Source organism: Aspergillus puulaauensis, chromosome 1 (assembly GCF_016861865.1).
Source record: "Aspergillus puulaauensis MK2 DNA, chromosome 1, nearly complete sequence".
Taxonomy (NCBI): Eukaryota; Fungi; Ascomycota; class Eurotiomycetes; order Eurotiales; family Aspergillaceae; genus Aspergillus; species Aspergillus puulaauensis.
In genome coordinates, this window is record NC_054857.1 from 1,616,085 (window position 1) to 1,633,033 (window position 16,949).

At 49.6% G+C, this 16,949-nt stretch overlaps 5 protein-coding genes across 5 annotated transcripts; 3 read left to right on the top strand and 2 right to left on the bottom strand.

The window, feature by feature from the left end:
• Positions 1-268: 268 nt before the first annotated feature.
• On the bottom strand, positions 269-820 carry APUU_10692A (uncharacterized protein; the record flags this gene model as incomplete). Its single annotated transcript, XM_041703618.1, has 1 exon — positions 269-820. One exon carries the CDS (start codon positions 818-820, stop codon positions 269-271), a length of 552 nt encoding a protein of 183 aa, XP_041550058.1.
• Positions 821-6,647: 5,827 nt separating this feature from the next.
• Positions 6,648-9,530, top strand: PUF3 (mRNA-binding protein PUF3; the record flags this gene model as incomplete). The annotated part of the gene is made up of 6 exons (XM_041703629.1): positions 6,648-6,677; positions 6,732-6,867; positions 6,934-8,180; positions 8,236-8,514; positions 8,564-9,119; positions 9,172-9,530. 6 exons carry the CDS (start codon positions 6,648-6,650, stop codon positions 9,528-9,530), a joined length of 2,607 nt encoding a protein of 868 aa, XP_041550059.1.
• Positions 9,531-10,506: 976 nt separating this feature from the next.
• On the top strand, positions 10,507-11,103 carry cwc21 (U2-type spliceosomal complex subunit CWC21; the record flags this gene model as incomplete). Its single annotated transcript, XM_041703640.1, has 1 exon — positions 10,507-11,103. One exon carries the CDS (start codon positions 10,507-10,509, stop codon positions 11,101-11,103), a length of 597 nt encoding a protein of 198 aa, XP_041550060.1.
• A 186-nt stretch (positions 11,104-11,289) lies between these two features.
• Positions 11,290-14,983, bottom strand: ECM16 (ATP-dependent RNA helicase ECM16; the record flags this gene model as incomplete). The annotated part of the gene is made up of 2 exons (XM_041703651.1): positions 11,290-14,727; positions 14,777-14,983. 2 exons carry the CDS (start codon positions 14,981-14,983, stop codon positions 11,290-11,292), a joined length of 3,645 nt encoding a protein of 1,214 aa, XP_041550061.1.
• A 303-nt stretch (positions 14,984-15,286) lies between these two features.
• On the top strand, positions 15,287-15,790 carry APUU_10696S (uncharacterized protein; the record flags this gene model as incomplete). Its single annotated transcript, XM_041703662.1, has 2 exons — positions 15,287-15,445; positions 15,494-15,790. 2 exons carry the CDS (start codon positions 15,287-15,289, stop codon positions 15,788-15,790), a joined length of 456 nt encoding a protein of 151 aa, XP_041550062.1.
• Positions 15,791-16,949: the final 1,159 nt, after the last annotated feature.

The window sequence follows — 16,949 nt, forward strand, 5'->3', positions numbered from 1 at the left end:
CAGATAGCAAGGCGGATAGCGAACTGCTTGAACAGAGTGGTTTCCGCGTCACAATTAAAACACCGTAGATACTGCTTGTATGTGCAAGGTGCAGATGCGCGTTGAAGCAAAGTTGTAGTGACATACAACAAGAACGAAGCAGATTTTTGCCGAAACGTGGTCATGCTTGCGCTGGTCGTAGGGGTATGAAGCAGAAAAATGAATATGGCCGATTGAAGTATTGATCAAGAAGACACACATAAATAGGTAGGAATTTTGGTGACAATGTTTAGCCCCATCGCTTTGCGTCATCCTTTTCTTTTAAACCGCCCATGCGCTCAATGTCGAGGGACTGGAAACGTTCTGCATCACTCGTCTGGTAGGGTGGGAGCTGATCATTGTATGGTTCAAGCCCAACACTTCCAGCTTCGCTGATTCGTACTACCACGACCCTGCCAGACTTGCGCTTTCCAGACTCGTCCTCTTCCTCGGGAAATGTGATGCGAATCTCAGGTACAGGGCTGGGAGGCGGACTTGAGGAGTTCTCCATTAAGTTGCGCTTCTCATCAATCACAAACACGGATTCGGTCTTTGCGTAGGGTGGCGCGGTGATCGTGAGGCTACGGTGGTGGGTCGAGCATTGACCATTGTGCACCGGGAGCTCAGGCTGTTGGCGGTTCAAGCGTCTGCGACGTAGAATAAGGAGGCCGCCAACAAGGGCAATACCAAGTAGGACCAAGACCAAAAGAGAGATCAACAGGTCAACCATAGGTCCAGACATGCCTTCACTGTCTTTGTCGCCATCGCCTCGCGCAAAGAGTAGGTGGATGTTCTGCATCATATTGGTCGGTGGAATCGGGATGTATCGCCGTCAAACACGGTTGCGAAGGGTTACGTTTATACAGTAATGTTGGGATTATCAACCAAGGGGGAAGTAAATTCAAGAATTGAAGGGGTTGTTGCTGTGCCGACAGTGGGTATGTTCTGTTGGAATTCCTGAGACAGAAAACGGGCGAGTCGGTGTTTCAGCGAGTCTCCGGTATGAGAATCTGGTCGAAGGTTACTCCGCAGGCGTTGTATTGTTTTTGTTCGAAAGAGAGAATGTATCGGGTCGGTGCGAGATTCGTGGTGATTCGTTCGATGGTCGGTAGCTGGTCGGTTGGTTTCTCAAGGGTGAGAAGCGGGCCAGGCTGGGTGAGGAAAGAATGGACAGCAAGGTGAACAGTTGAAAGAGTGAAACTGGCACCTGCTTGGAATGAAGGAATGGCGGGAGGGTGGGATTGAGGATGAAAGCAACGAAAGAAGGAGGATGACAAGGGAAAGAAAAGAGTGAAGGAGGGTTGGGATTTGGGAGACAAGAGGAGAAAGGGAGCAGCGCCGAGCGGCACACCACCAGCAACAGGCACAGGCACAGGAACGAGGCGCAAGGGCGCTTAGGCGAGAATGGCAGCAGGGCCAGAACACAACAGGCTGTTGGCTCGCTGGAGTTTGGTCTTCTGAGGCGCCGATCTAAAGACGCACTAAAGAGACTAAAGGAACTGATGGCCCACTTGGGCTTTGTTTGTTTGGCCATTCCCCCTATCGCGAGCCCTTGGCGGAGGTGCTCACGGCAGCAATTTCCAGCCCCGGCCTATCACACAGCCAGTGTTCCTGGCTCTCTGTCATCTTAATTTCTTGACCCAACCTCATTCGCTTTCCCCTGATCATGAACCCAGTCACCAACATCACGAACTAGGCCTGTTAAGTATGGTTTGCGGCCCATCGCCTCCTCACAAGAATAATGTCGATTCCGTCCCTCGGCCCAGCCTTGACATTCTCGAAGACAATCAGTCGTTTCAGAAAGATAAATGTCCCGTTGTTCTATTTAAAAACTGCCAGCGACCTGGTCAATGCTCTTTATGGCACTGTGCCCCTGCAGGTCATATATGATTCAGAATTGCGGTGGACCATGGATCATCCAACTGCCACAGCAACATCTTTCTGAAATCATTAAAGTCCCGTCAGAATTCAACACCAATTCATTATTCTCAAATGGTACGAGACAGATATCCGCATATCCGTCTTCCTCTCGCCGCTGCTTCGCAAATATGCGCGAGACATTCCACCTAGTCACTCGGCTTCTTATTGCCTGGAATTCCGCTGTGACCAGGAGCCCAATGCAACCCACCCAAGTTCGACCCTGGTGTTCTGAACTGATATATCTTTGCTTGCTCCCGTATGTCTCAGGGGTCAGGACTTGACTTGTCCTGTTAGGTATGTTCGCTGTACGACACGTCTCAAGTCAGATTGTGTATCTTCGAAAACAGTATTTCGTCTCTCTCGATATCATGTCAAACTCGCGGGACCCAACCTAATCTGCAATGCTTCTCTGATGGCGAGAACATCTGCAGTGTTTGATTGATTAACGCCAGAAAACGAAATGCCATCTCTGCGTCAGTCAGGGCTTTGCGATGTTGTCAACTCTACGACACCAACCCCAACGTAGAACTTTATCTACGGATGGAGTGCCCCGGAGAGGAAAGCGGATAAGACGATAGTACCAAGCCATCAGACCAGATAATAAGGACACCTTCGTATTTCGGTCTTCCAACGTCGTATCGGCGAAATTCAGAGCTCTATGGCGCATTTCTCTCGCTGGTTTCCTACGGAATCCTGGTGTGAAGTGCTTTCTAGCAATTTCGATATTTCTATGATCTAGAGCATCGCAGACTGCAAGGATAGCCTTTAGTGGTCCGCTTGTTGTAGGCGTACCGACGACCTCTGGCAGCTGAGACACCGCGCTTGTTTCCGTATCGACTATCTCATCGCCAAGTGTTTGAGATTCGCTCCAAAAGACACACCGTGTGACGTCAACGAGCGAGATCGAATTCCCTTTTTTTTTATATTATCGAATGCGCAATTCGAATGCCATCTGGTTATTCGGTTCTTCGCAGGTTAAGCCCCGCGATTCGTCCTCGAAGCCATCAGGATATTCGTGGTAGGAATACGAGCACGGAAAAGTCGTGGCCACTAGATACCTCACTGTCTGGTACCAATATCTGCACGTATGAACTCTAGGCACCATTTGGAGTCCGTTTATCCGACCGACATTACATACCATCACGCGGTCATTATCATGTCCTGACTTTTCGGGTTTCTATCCAGTGCAGTTGACTTCGGGGTTTGTTCTGACTCGACAGCAGCATATCCAAGAAGGTACCTCCGTTCTTAGCAAAAATCATCGACATGGTGCCAATTTCGGCATATGGATGAGGAAAGGGTGGTAAAAGAGAAAGAAAGAAGGCAGTCAACGTAGGCATATATGTCTTTTGACCCAGTCTGGATAATGTAAACCCCATATCGCGTAGAGAGCTTTATTTTCCCCGTTAATCGGGCACAGTAATATCCCAGTACGGCATTCCAAAGCTGGCACATATTGTCGTGCATTCAGACATCTTCATTAGACATGATTGTCTTCCCAAAAGTACCAAGCAGCCTTCGGCGCGCAGTTTTGTGTTGCTTGCAAAGTATATATATCCAACGCGTTGCTAGTATTGGGTTTAGAATGAATTTAACTCACCCAGTCTTCTAAGTTGCATGATTTACTACCGATACAGAGTTTCGAGATTGTCCCAATGAATATATATATTCGTTCCACCCACGGGCGCTGTTGGTAAAGGAAAGAAGGGATCAGGGTATGTACCTGCTTTACTAGAATCCTTTGCCTTCAACAACCATCTGTTACTTGCCAGTATCGATCACTAGACGCCTTCAATTACATATTCTATAAAGAGTTTGTTTTAAGTATTTCCCTGTTCCTACGTTCAAAAGAACTAGGTATAGCTTGCTATGTAGATGGTGGGCATATTCGATGAGAAGGCTGGTTGGTACTCGAGGACTGGCGGGGACTATTATGACAATGTCGTCATGTGGACGGGCGGTCATCTACTATTAGAAGAGCTGCTCCCAAGGGACTGTTTCTCATATAAGCAGGGAATATGGAATGGATCCGTGCAACTTTATATACTGGATCTATGTTACCATTGCCCATTCTATGGAATAATGACAGAATCTCCAGCACGTCATTAAATACATATCCATATGGAGAGAATCTAACCTTCGGCAGCCACACTTTAGCCAGGCCATACACCCTTGTCATTTCGAGATTGGAGGACTGGTACAAAGTCTGACACAGGACCTTGTGCTTTGGTTTCTGTGTAGTGAGTACCCTGTATCAACGTACTTGAAGCAATCTGAACATTACCGAGGCATTCCCGTCGATTCTGGAGGTATGGATCGTCTACTACGGGGTTAGGTAAGGGGGGCAAAGGGCTGGGCGGGAACTATCTACTCTTAGACATAGCCCAATGAACCTGAATTTCCCATTCCTGGACTCGAGGTCATCTATGCCGTCATATTGATCTTGGTGGGATGTCGCGTAGCGTTAGTATAGCCCGCGGAAGTAGGCCACCGCACCATAATTACTGGCTACCATGGAGCGAATGGGCCCTTGATGTCCACATGAATAAAAAGAGCAGACCGCAATTATAAAGATGTAAGGGATGTGTACTAGTTGGAGGAGGAGTAGCGGAAGCGCACCGTGCGTGTCCGGGTGTATGTCATCATAAGGGTCTGTTAGTCTGATAGTAAGCAAGAAACAACCTCGATCAGTACGCGGGGCAGGTACCCAGAACTCAGAAGCAGGGAGTGGACTTTAGTGTGGAGGATCCGAAGTCGACTGCTGATAGAATTTGTTTCCATTGTCAGTAGTAGGTCAACCGTCAAGTCTCATCGCAGTGACTGAAACAAAAACTCAGATGAGCCGGTGTTGAGTGGTCGGCACTGGCAGTCGCACTCAGGTTGTCAGGCTAAACTAGTGGATCCAGTTGGCCGGGCTTAGTTGCTTGCTCTGATCTTGAAGCTAGCGCGCAAATGGCAAATGATGGTGAACGGTCCTATGACACTCCTGCCCATGACTTCGAGGTGGGCGTAGCGCCCGAATGTAACGGACTATCTTAGACTACAGAAAGTTTTGACAATGCGATTGTCGTCGCCTCGTTCTCGGGTTGTTTGGGTCAGGAGAGGAGTGGTGCCCTGCCCATCGGAAAAGTGGTGTGTGAAGATGACGCAAGCGAGACATGGTCAAGTTAACATACGAGCCGTCGCAGATTGAAGTCAAACACATCCGACTGTCCCAGCAGCCAAAAGCGACGAATCGTAAGTGCTCGATCCAACAGGCCGCAGCAGGCGTGACCGAAGGTGAATTGGCGCTTCCCCAGAATCGAAGTGGCCGGATCTGGCGTGAGAGACGGAAAGTGGTACCTGCCAGAGCTTAAGCCTTAGCCTAGCCTTACTTAAAGATTTCCCGCAGCATCTTTTTTCCAGCTCGGCCTCAACAAGCTTATCTATCGCTCACTTGCCCTCTTCACCATCCATCATATTCATCACTTTGGCTCCTGCGGTCAGAGAATTAGTATTTTCTTTTTCTTCCTTTAAATATTAATTTTTTTAGTCTCCGTTCTCTACCTAGTCACTGGTCTGCCTTTCTCTTCTTCAATCTCTTCGCCTCGGGCTCTTTTTTTATCGCTGCTTCTGTGCTACCTTTCCGCCTCCACCACAATTTCTACCTTGCCTCGCACGCCCTGCCTAGAGCCTCGCATCCACCTCTCTCTGCCGCTTAGTTTAGTCGATATATTCTTACACAACTCTCGGCTCGCCGACCGGTTCCATCCCCGCATCCCTTGCTCAGACGCTTCAACTCGAAGACGGGACATCTGCCATCAAGGTCAATCTATCAACCCCAGCCAGCCGTTCTGGGTGTCATGCTTGCTTTCGCCTGTGTCACAGCTGCTCGACGTTAATGCCGTGCTTTGTCTCTCGTCCGCATTCCTACTCTTCGACGCTCCACTAATCACGTCGGATCGCTTCTCCATTTGCGCAACAGGCACATTCCCCTTCCATACCAGCTGCAATCTCACTTAACCCTTCCCCTCTCCCCCTTGCCGCTACGACCCGTTCAAGCTTTAAGCGTTTGTCGAAAAAACAGACCCGCATCATTTTTTCCATCCGCTACTCTTTTCCCTACAATCGTATGACGGCGCCCTGCGAAGTTCGAGCTTTGCTGAGCATGTACGGAGCGTGGTAAAGTTGCGGTTATCCTTCGACAACACAATTCGCCTACGGCTATTTGCTGCGCCTTGGGCTTGCAACAAAAAGGGAGAGATTAACGCCGCCTTGCGTTTTTCGCGTTTATACTCCTCTGTTTAACAATTTTCACTTCTTTCTTTTTTTTCCGCTTGCCGCTCACCCTCCCTTCCGTCACCCCTTCAATCCCCATCGGACGTTGCTCGACGTCGGTTTGGATCAAAACATAATCGGTTCCTCGGACCTTTCCCTCCCTACACACCTATCCCTTCGCTTGGGGACCCGTTGCTTGGTGAGCTTCCACCCTCCCTTTCTCTGCGTCGATGCGAGACTCGTGCTTGTTTCCATGACTGACACTCGTACAGCTTGTCATTTCCTTAGGGACCTCGTGCAATTACACCGCGTATAAAGTCTTCGTTTTGCAATAAAGGACTTCGTCACACCGAATTAAAGTATACGGAGAGTTGTGTATACATACAAAGTTGTTGTATAATCCCTCAATAAGCGAATATATACGTGGTAATACTTGAGTGTGCGGTGAAGAAATGACAGTTATTGCAGGGCATTCACGAAAAGTGAGTTACGGCGTTGGCAAAGGTCTATTTATTCAGTGAACTAATGCATTCTAGGCCCAATCCAACGGTTCTAATATGCAGCCTTCCAGTTTCGCTGAGCGAACACGAGGGACTCACGGGAGTATTGGCAGCGGTTTGAGCGGTAATCCGAACTGGAGTATGAGCACACTCTGGAAGGATAGTCTAGATGGTACGTACCCCCGACTTCTTGTATTCATCCACGGAGCTGTCCACTCACACAAATACCTCTCCCTAGATTCCGCAGGCCATCCAACACTGCAGGGTGTATCTGGATCAAGCTCCTTATTAGCCTCCTCCGAGTCTGATGGCTGGAACGCCCATCGAAATGTCCCTTGGCCATCGAGAGGACAGGGCAATGGGATGACTACATCTTCTGTCCAAACTCGCTCTACTGATCACAGCATTGCTGCCATGTCGAATGGCAACGACGCTTCGAATTACTTTGCACAGCCCACCTCCGGGTCAGGGCCATCGCCTGGTACGGGTCAAATGACTTACTTAGATTCTGGCCCGGAACGGATTTCCCCTGCTGGCGAAGCGAATGTCATGGGAAGCCGACCTGTATACAGGAATAATGACAGGAGGAACGCCGGATACGCTGCAGCTCCTGTTACAGCTGGTTATCAGACCCAGTCCGGATACGCAAGTCCGCTGGATAGCACAAGGCCCGAACACATCGCGTCAATCAATATCCCCTCCGTGTCTCAGGCACTGTCGGAGGGTATGGAACCGCGCAATACTCGCAATGGTTACGCTCACTCATCTCATAACTCGGCTTCATTTGTTCCTCAGAGACCTGCTCATTCTGCCTTTCCCTCATATCACTCGGAAACTCAGTTTAGTGGCCGTTATGGTAGTGAATCTGCGAATGTCAACGCAGCCATTGAGAGACTCCAACTGAACGAGACACACAGTGCTGTAAACCGACCACCCTATGTGTCTCACGCATCATTGGATAGCTCGATAAATCGGCTGAGATACCAGAGCCTAAACGATCAGGATGGCTACCAAGCCATGCAAAACATCGGTGCCGAAGGTCCTGCTCACAATCACGGCATGACTTATCAAACAGGGCGTTCACCGCATTTCAGAGAATCAGACCTGGTTCCATCCACTGAGTATCCGCTGGACAGCTCCTACAATGCGGCAGGGCCTAACTCTGGCGGTCCTTATCGAAGTACGCTGAGAAACAATTCCCCTGATGGTCAGATCGCAGGATTACAGGGTAGATTGCGAAACAATCGGTCTATGGAGACCTCCTACCAAGTGCCAAATGTGATGGCACGTCAGCAACAATTTTCTCCGGGATACGACTATGGTTATCAACCACAGACTGCTTTAGCAACTATGTATCCTGTTGCACAGGCTGTAGCCCTTGCCAACCGCCAACCGCCACGTGACCTGTCAACCAATCAGGCCACAATTTCGCCTAGAATGGCAGACTTTAGGGTACAACAGAAAACCAGGAAGTTTGAACTCAAGGTATCCGTATGACCCCAACCTATACGTTCACTGAGCTCGTCACTAACGAATACAGGAGGCATATGGTCATATTGTAGAGTTTAGCGGGGACCAGTATGGCTCTCGGTTCCTTCAACAGAGGTTGGAGACCGCCAACAGCGACGAAAAGGAACATGTTTATCAGGAAATTATACCCGAAATTCTCCCGCTGGCCATGGATATTTTTGGGAACTATGTTGTCCAAAAAATGTTCGAACATGGCAGCCAGGCGCAAAAGAAGTCCCTAGCCAGTCAAATGAAGGGAAACTTCTTTACTTTGTCTGTGAATCCTTATGGGTGTCGCGTGGTCCAAAAGGTGTGTTTTCCGCCATTCCATAATGTAAGCTTAAACTGACTGTGCATAGGCTTTGGAGCATGTCCTCACCGACCAACAAATTTCTTTGGTCAAGGAGCTCGAACCACGCGTTGTCGAGTGTGTTGAGAACAATAATGGGAATCACGTCATCCAAAAAGCCATTGAGAAAGTTCCCTCTCAATACACCAAGTTTGTGGTCCGCGCGTTCAGGGGACAGGTGGAAAAGCAGGCGAAGCATACCTATGGGTGCCGCGTTATCCAGCGGATGCTCGAGAACTGCGAAGAAGAAGACCGTCGATCCATACTATCCGAGCTTCATGCCTGCGCTCCAAGGCTAATTGAGGATCAATACGGAAACTATGTGATTCAACATGTCATTCAACAAGGCGACGAAGGTGACCGGGCCGCCATGATCGATGTGGTTAAGCGAAAACTCCTCTGGCATTCGAAGCACAAGTTCGCAAGCAACGTCGTGGAGAAAAGCATCGACTATGGTAACGAAACCCAACGTCGGGAAATCATCGCAAAGTTGGCAACCGAGGCAGGCGGTGGTGATGACCATCTCATTGGGTTGATGGCAGACCAGTACGGGAACTATGTGTTTCGTAAGTTTTTCTATCTACTTCCGGAAAATCATGTTGTCTAATAACCTTGCAGAAAAAGTCCTTGGTCACCTTAAGGGTGTGGAACGAGCCGCGCTCGTGGAGCGCATCAAGCCTCTGCTGCCGCAATTGAAGAAATCCAACAATAACTGTAGCAAGCAACTCGCGGCAATTGAGAAATTCATCGGAGAATCGAGTCCGGCCCCGAATCCGGCTGTCCCTGCTTCAAACCATGCATCCACCACACCCCCCAATTCTCACAAATCCTCGCCGCAGCCAATTAAGCGCTCAGTGGAGGATCGCTTCATCACAACGCCGCCCACTCCGCCACCGGCGGACAACCAAGGCAATGGCGAAAACACCGCCTCTTTGTCTGCCTCTGCATCAGCGGAGGTCACGCCCACTCTTCATTGAGCCCGGGCGTTCTCTTCTTCCGACATATTTTTATCCTACTCACTACTTAACTTCGTTGTTTCCAGATTGATATAATTATTTTTAATGTGGGCACATACATAAAGAGGTGTACTTCTCTTTATATTTTCGACTTTTTCCCCCTCGCGGCTTAGTGGCGCAGAGTCTGAATACATGGGCATGGCCGGAGTACAGATTGAGATTTATCTTTTTTATCTTAAAGTATCCTTGCTCAACACGTTTTACAAGTTTTAATTTGTGGATGGATTCTTTTCTTGTTCATTGATTTGATGTTATGGAGAACGAGGAGACGTCCTTATTACTGTCGATGGTTCTGTTTTTCTTCTGTCCAAATATGAAGGGTCGGCGTCTGGGATGGGAATTATTGCGCTTGACATGAATGACCTCGCGGGCTTGCAAATGGGACCTTTGAACATAGGGAGCCTTCAGCAGATAACGACAATCAGCTGGGTGAAAAGTGTTAATTACTTTGCTTTACTGGGTATGATGAATTTGCTTCGTGGTGTATGTAGTTACTTGTAGTTAGGCTGGGGCACTTGATAGTGGGTGCCTTTTAGGTATAATTAAACTATAGTAGCACTTTGCCAAACTGCTTTCATTGTAAGCAAAAGTGGCTCATAGTATTGAAAGCAAGCATTACCCAGCATATACAGGCTCAATTAATTTTGGTTACTCTGGATCACGTGACATACCTGCAGGTAGGTATCTGTTTCTAGCCCGCAGAACTTAAGATTCGTTCCGTCAGAACTACAAGCATACAACCAACCACCACTACAACTAGCTGTTCAGTCGCAAGCTGCACCTTCTATATCTCATCATACAGCAAGGTATCTACGCTACCGAGCGATAACCAATAAATCCACGGACTCCACACAGAACCTGCGATCCTACAACCCCTCACCAACTCTGGGGTCCAAAGCTGCCAAACAAAACTCAAAGGGAAGGGAAAAAAACCCCAATGTCCTCGAACGTCGGCCTCTCAACCCCGCGCGGTAGCGGAACATCGGGCTACGTCCAGAAAAACCACGCCTTCCTGCGACCCCGAAACTTCGGCTCGGGAGCCCCCTACCCACCACCTTCCTCGTCAGGTGGGCCTGAGGGCGGCTCAGGGTTCAAACAGCGTCAGCCGGATAAAGCGATCTTGGAGCATGAACAGAAGCGGGAGATTGAGGTGAAGGTACTTGAGGAGCGGGAGCGGTTAGAAGATGCGAATGAGCGTGTTGAAGAGGGAAAGGGTGAAGAGGGCGAAAAGGCGCTCAGTGAAGAGGAGATTGACGAGCGGTGTGAGGAGTTGAGGGAGAAGTTGGTGAAGGAAATGGAGGAGAGGAGGCAAAGTGGGCGCGGGGAGAGAGATGGGAAGGGAAAGAGGGATGGCAAAAGGGGCTTCAAGGCTTATCAGGTTCATGAGCTTGCGGAGGCGAAGATTGCAGAGAGTGAGCGATTGAGGAGGGCCCTGGGGATTAGGGAAGATGCTAGTGGTGAGCCTGTGAGTGCGAGGGGGGAGATTGACAAGAGGAGGGAGAAGGAAAGGGAGAGGGAGAGGGACAGAGACTAGCTGAGGTTTCTCCTATCCGTTATACTGTTCTTTTCTCTTTTAAACTGATAGCTTTGCATGCTGGGCGTTGGGTTTTTTATTGTATGCATGGGTGGGTAAGGTATTTAGGGACTGGATATGATTAATGTTTGGTCATCTTCGCAATATTCATGCATTGCTTTATCTTCGTATATAGCGGGTATTGTTCTATGTAATAAACTTTTCAATAATCCAACCCTGCTTCAGATCCTTCTTTTGGATCACCTTCTTTGCTGGTAGCGGCCATCCCGTGCTTCCCACTTCGCCTACCAACGATGGAATGACAAAGCAGGCACGTCGCTCAGGCACGCCATCCAACTGCTCGATCTTCCCAATCGGCTTGCCGTACTCGATAAGCGGCGTACCGTGAGCTAATGCTGACAGCTGAAGCCCACTGGGGGTGACTAGTGGGTACATCCTGATTTTGGGAGCATCTCCCGCCACGACTGAGGGCACTGACTGCTGCAGATGGGAGAATATAATGTACTGAGGCATTTCCTTCGGTGAAAGCTTCGCGATCACAGACGTTGGATGAACGAAGACAGCCTTTTCGTTTAACTCTTTCGCAGGCCCGTCTCGTGATCTGAAGAGCGTGAGATACGGCATGTCGATTGCGCGCTTCGGCGTGCGTTGCATCTCCGGGGGAACTGGTGCGAGATCTGCCCGGATCGCAACATTGTCGATGAACCCTGCTGTTACGATCTGCTTGAGCGCCTTGACTTGTTTCTCTGTTGGCTCCGGTAATCGCGGCTGGTAGGCCTCAATGAAGCCGGGGTTGTTGTTTCGTACAATATCGGTGAGCTGGCGCCTCAGTTGCGTTGCTTCTTTGAGTGCTTTGGCGCGTAGGAACATTTTTTCACAGAAAGAGTCACCGTCCGAAGCGTACCCGTAAGCGCAAATCGCAGAGAGATATTTAAGTGCGTCGGAGTTGTCGTCGTGTTTGCTGAAGAGACGGCGAGCTCGCGCGTAGTCTTTGTGGCGCTTTTCTCGAGCGGTATCCTCGAGACGGTCTGAGTTTCTGTAAACTCCATTGTCCTGTGTTGACTCGTTGCCTACTGGGTCGATCTGATTCTCCGGAACGAAAAGATCTCCGACAGCCAGAGCGGCGACAAGCGCAATGACATAGGGCATGCAACCGTGTTGGTGGCCGACGAATACCATCTTGCCGAACCTAGGCGAGAGAGGGTATGTAGATAGGCTGTTTCCGATATGCGTAATCTTGCCGTCGGCGGAGAGAGCACCTAGGTTCTTTAGGAGCTTCTCGGCCTTTGTGATGCCCTGACGACTGGGAGGTGTGGGGAATGGGAAATTGATGACATTGTGGAGACCCATGCTCTTCATCTGCAGGACAACTCCTTCAATGGGTGTCCGCAGGATCTCCGGGTCTGTGTATTCGGCGAACTCGCCCTCGTATATCGCGGAAGAATATAATCGGTAGCAGTGACCGGGCCCTGTTCTACCAGCACGTCCAGCTCGCTGGCTTGCGCTGGCCTTACTGATCCAGTCGATTTGGAATTTCTGCACGCCCGTTTCCAAGTCGTATTGTTTCTCCTTAGCTCGGCCGCAATCGAACACATACCGGACACCTGGGATGGTAAGACTGGTTTCAGCCACGTTGGTTGCTAAAACGATCAGCCGTGAGCCCTCCGGAGGCGGCTCGAAGACTCGAAGTTGCTCTTTGGTGGGAAGTTGCGAGTACAACGGCAGTACGTGGACTTTCGTGGACGAATCCATCGCCTCCTCGCCTTCTTCTCCTACATCGAATTCTTCATCTTCCTCGTGGTCGTCGAGACCAGTAATCTCGAGGTCGCTATCGTCGTCCTCGTAGTCGGCGGTGTTAGAGACATCAACTTCACCTATTTCTAAATCCTCTGCCTCTAGTGGTGCCTCATTTGCGGATATTTGGACTTTGGCTCGAGCCACTTCTCCTCGCTGTGTGGGTTTAAAGGCCTGCTTCAAACGCTGGGAAAGCTGTCTGATCTCGTTTTGACCAGTCAAAAACACAAGTATAGCCCCTGGAGGAAGCTTGCGGTGGCCTCTAGAAACCTTTTTGAAAGCTTCTTCGACGTAATCACGATGCGTCCGCCGGGCAAAGTGAACCGAGACGGGGTATTGGCGGCCTTCTGCTTGTACTAGAGGCGGTGGGCCCTGGCGGAAAAGACTCGCATTTTGCGTGAAGTCCGAAATGCGCAGGGTTGCAGACATGACCACGAGTTTCAAAGGTTTGACTGAAGGGTCCTCCTCGCTCAAGTTTTTGCGCAGGTCAACAATGCGGCTGACCATACCAATAAGGATGTCGGTGTTGACGCTACGCTCGTGGGCTTCGTCAATCACAATGATGGAGTACTTGCTGAGAGAAAAGTCTTCGGCGATTTCTCGAATAAGAATACCATCGGTCATGAACTTGACCGCGGTCTTGCTAGTAGCGGTGCTCTCAAACCGGATTTGGTAGGACACTTGGGACGAAAACTGGCCCAGCTCATCGCCCACACGCTTTGCCATACTTACTGCAGCAACTCGACGGGGCTGAGTGACTCCGATCATGCCAGGGTTTCCGCTCTCAGGATTACCGTAACCGGCTTCGAACAGAAATTGGGGAAGTTGCGTGGTTTTACCACTTCCAGTAGCTCCCCAAATTACGATGGCTGAGTTGTTGTGGATTGCTTCCATAATCTTTTGTTCCTCTCCGACGACAGGTAGCTTGAGACGCGCCTCCTGAACTTCCTCGGGGCGATCAACCTGAACACTAAAGGCCTTCCGATAAGGATTGCCTTCGGTAACCTGAAGTTCCAGAGGTAATGGTTCCTCCTCCGCAGCCCTATCCCTGACCGGCAACGCGGATTCCGGTATGTCTGGTTGTGGTTCGGAGGTTATTGGGCCGGTTGCAGGCGTGAAGCCCACAACATCATTGATCTGTTGTCGGGCCCATGACTTGAAGGCGGACTGCCGGGGCTTGATGCTTCCGTCAACGGTACTTTCCTCCTCGTCCTCATCTTTGTCCTCATCCTCATCCTCATCCTCATCCTCGTCTTCATCATCTTCTTCTTCTTCATCATCCTTGTCCCCATCCTCGCTGTCACTATCGTCACTTTCTTGAGTCGTTGAATCGTCCGATTCGCCCTCAGAGCCTGAATCCTCTCCTTTCCCCTCACTTTCCGGCTCGTCAACAGACCCATAATGGTCACCCTTTGTCTCATCTTCTGAGCCGAATCCTTCCCATGGTACTTCATTTAACGTAGCTGTCGGGGTTGGTTTTGGTGCGCGCTTTCGCTTTTTGAGAATCGGGAAACCATCCGGTCCAAGTTCGAGAGGACGTTTTAAACCGATACCATTCATCACATTCGACGACCCTTGATCTCCCAAGCCCGCTGTTTTCCCAATGGGTTCCGTTTTTGTCCGGGGTAATCCATCGTCCGACTCGTCACTGGACCACTCTGGCTCATTGCGACCGTCGGATACATCCACTTTCTGTCTCGGAGGTCCATCATCATCATCCCTCTTCCGCTTTCCAAGCTCTTTCGAACTCTGAAGACCGGTGACTTCAACTCTTGACTCTGCAAGTTTCTTGAGCAGCGCAGTGTTTTCTTCTTTCTTGAGTTTATTGTCCTAAACAGGGTTAAAACTGGCGTTGAAACATTTAGTAGGCAAAACACACAATGTATTTATCCAAGCGTTTCTGCTTCTTAGCAGATATCTTCGGATGCTGCGCTCGCAATTCTTCGCGGAGTTTCTCCTTCCTGGCCTCCTTCTCGCTCTTCGAGAGCGGCGCTATCTCCGCCGCATTGGTATCGGTCGCAGTATCCGCAGCCTGCTGCTGCTGCCGATGCCTCTGCTTTCTTTGGCGGGGAACAAACTTCGGCATTGCGATACCGTAGCCTTTCTCAGATCCGAAGAGCAACCGAAAAATGCGGAGTAAATGTCATCAGGTTGTTGGTGATGTCGAGTGGGATCTAAAAAAATTCAGGCGGCGGTGAGATTCTGCCTTGGAGTTGCACTGATAGACTCACCGCCTCACACACATCTCCACTATACAATTACTCCTCGTGTCAGTGTCAACCATGACAAGCGCTTGATTATTTACTCCCATCTCTGGTCTTTACATGTTCTATCAAAGTGAAAAAGGATTTAATTAATACTGTCCTCAATTACTTCACATTGAACAATCATGGCGGATATTTCTAAGCTCAGTCTGGACCTCCCATTCCCCGCAGCCACCAAGCGAGTATCCGGGGATATCAAGGGAATTCAGACAGATGTCACGACTGTCAAATTCAGTGACAAAATCATGATCACAATATCGCAAAAAGGGCGACTTGGGCATTGGGTTCGTAACTTAATCACAGATACCAGATCTGCGCTAAATCGCTCTTAGCTTCATGTTCCATTGGAAAACAAAAACCCAGGCACAGAGGGTTCTCATAGGATTCCAGACTTCGCAGATGATGGTCTTCTTCCGTTAAGTGATCTGACAGCGACTTCTATTCTCGGGGGCCGTGTTCCTGGTCATGAAATTGTTGGTCAGCTATATGCTCGTCAGATAGCGAGTGCCATTGTCACAAAAACACCGCAAGAAAACCGTCTGCTTGTCGTTGGGCTAGGGCTCGAAACAGCCGAAGTCGACCGAGACATATTCTTTGCCGTTATAGACCTGGTTCTCCAATGCATCTAGGGTACCAAATGTTGGGGGAAATGTTAAACTCACATATCCAGATGCAGAAGCCGTTTCCCTGTATCTTCTTCTTCTGCTTATCAAACTTGACGTCGGGGAGCTTGAGACCAACAATCAACCTTGCCAGGCGTTCACGCTCCTCTTCAGTAAACCCTCTGAAATTCAGCTTCCCGAGAAATTCGAATGCTCCGCCGAATAACGCCTTGACCAAGACACCTTCGTCAAAATTAGCCGCCCTCCAGTTATTGCTGGCCACGATAGTGAGGTTATAGACGTGAATAGGCCCGTCATGTTTCAAGGCGGAAATGAACTCCATAAACGACCAGCGACGCTGTAACGCCATTCTCAAGTCGGTTGACCCAAGCAATAACATAATTGATCCAAACCGGCGATGCCATCCAATCCTGTGGCTACGGCATGAGTATGTGACCCAATTATGTTGTTTGTTACTACAGCAAGGTAAGGGCCTGGGAAAACGGGTAAGGAGGCTTGCGGAATACATGCCAAAAGTTCGAAGAAACAGCCTCCGGTAGCTCAGAGAATGGTATAGGGCTATTGAAGCCTCGTGATAAATGATGTGGGAAACGCTTAGAATAGCCAGGTTTGCGACACGGTTATGCCTGAGTCTTCCTATCTCCAGTGGGCTGCCATCATGTTTGAACAGCTCTTCATAGATTCGGAACCTGATATGGAGCGGAAGGCGATAAAGATAGCAACTCATACGCCGGTCCCCCTCCCTGAGTGCGCCCCTCGCAGACTTGAGTCCCTCTGAGACGATTGTGTTGTGATAAGTAGGCTGCGCGCTGCGGTCCTCAAATCGGCAGATATATTCTCCCGCTTCATTGTAAACTGGCTTAAAGAAACGCATATCCAAACTGCAACTCGCAAAGAATTAGTGGCAACTCGCACTGATGCTCCAGGTAGAGCACAGCTTACCTGGGGTTCCCTGGGTTCAAACGGTCATGCCGATCCACGGCGACAGGGCTTGCTTTTACAAGCGCTCGCTTGGTTCTAGCCATTTAGTATCTGATGGTAGGGGTATGCGGTCAACTTTTTGATTCAGCCGCAACCAGGAAAGTTAAAATTTGAGAAAAAGACGCTGGAAACTAGGAGGTGTGATTGTGTTGGGCTCAGAACTGCACTTGTACATCGATAGATG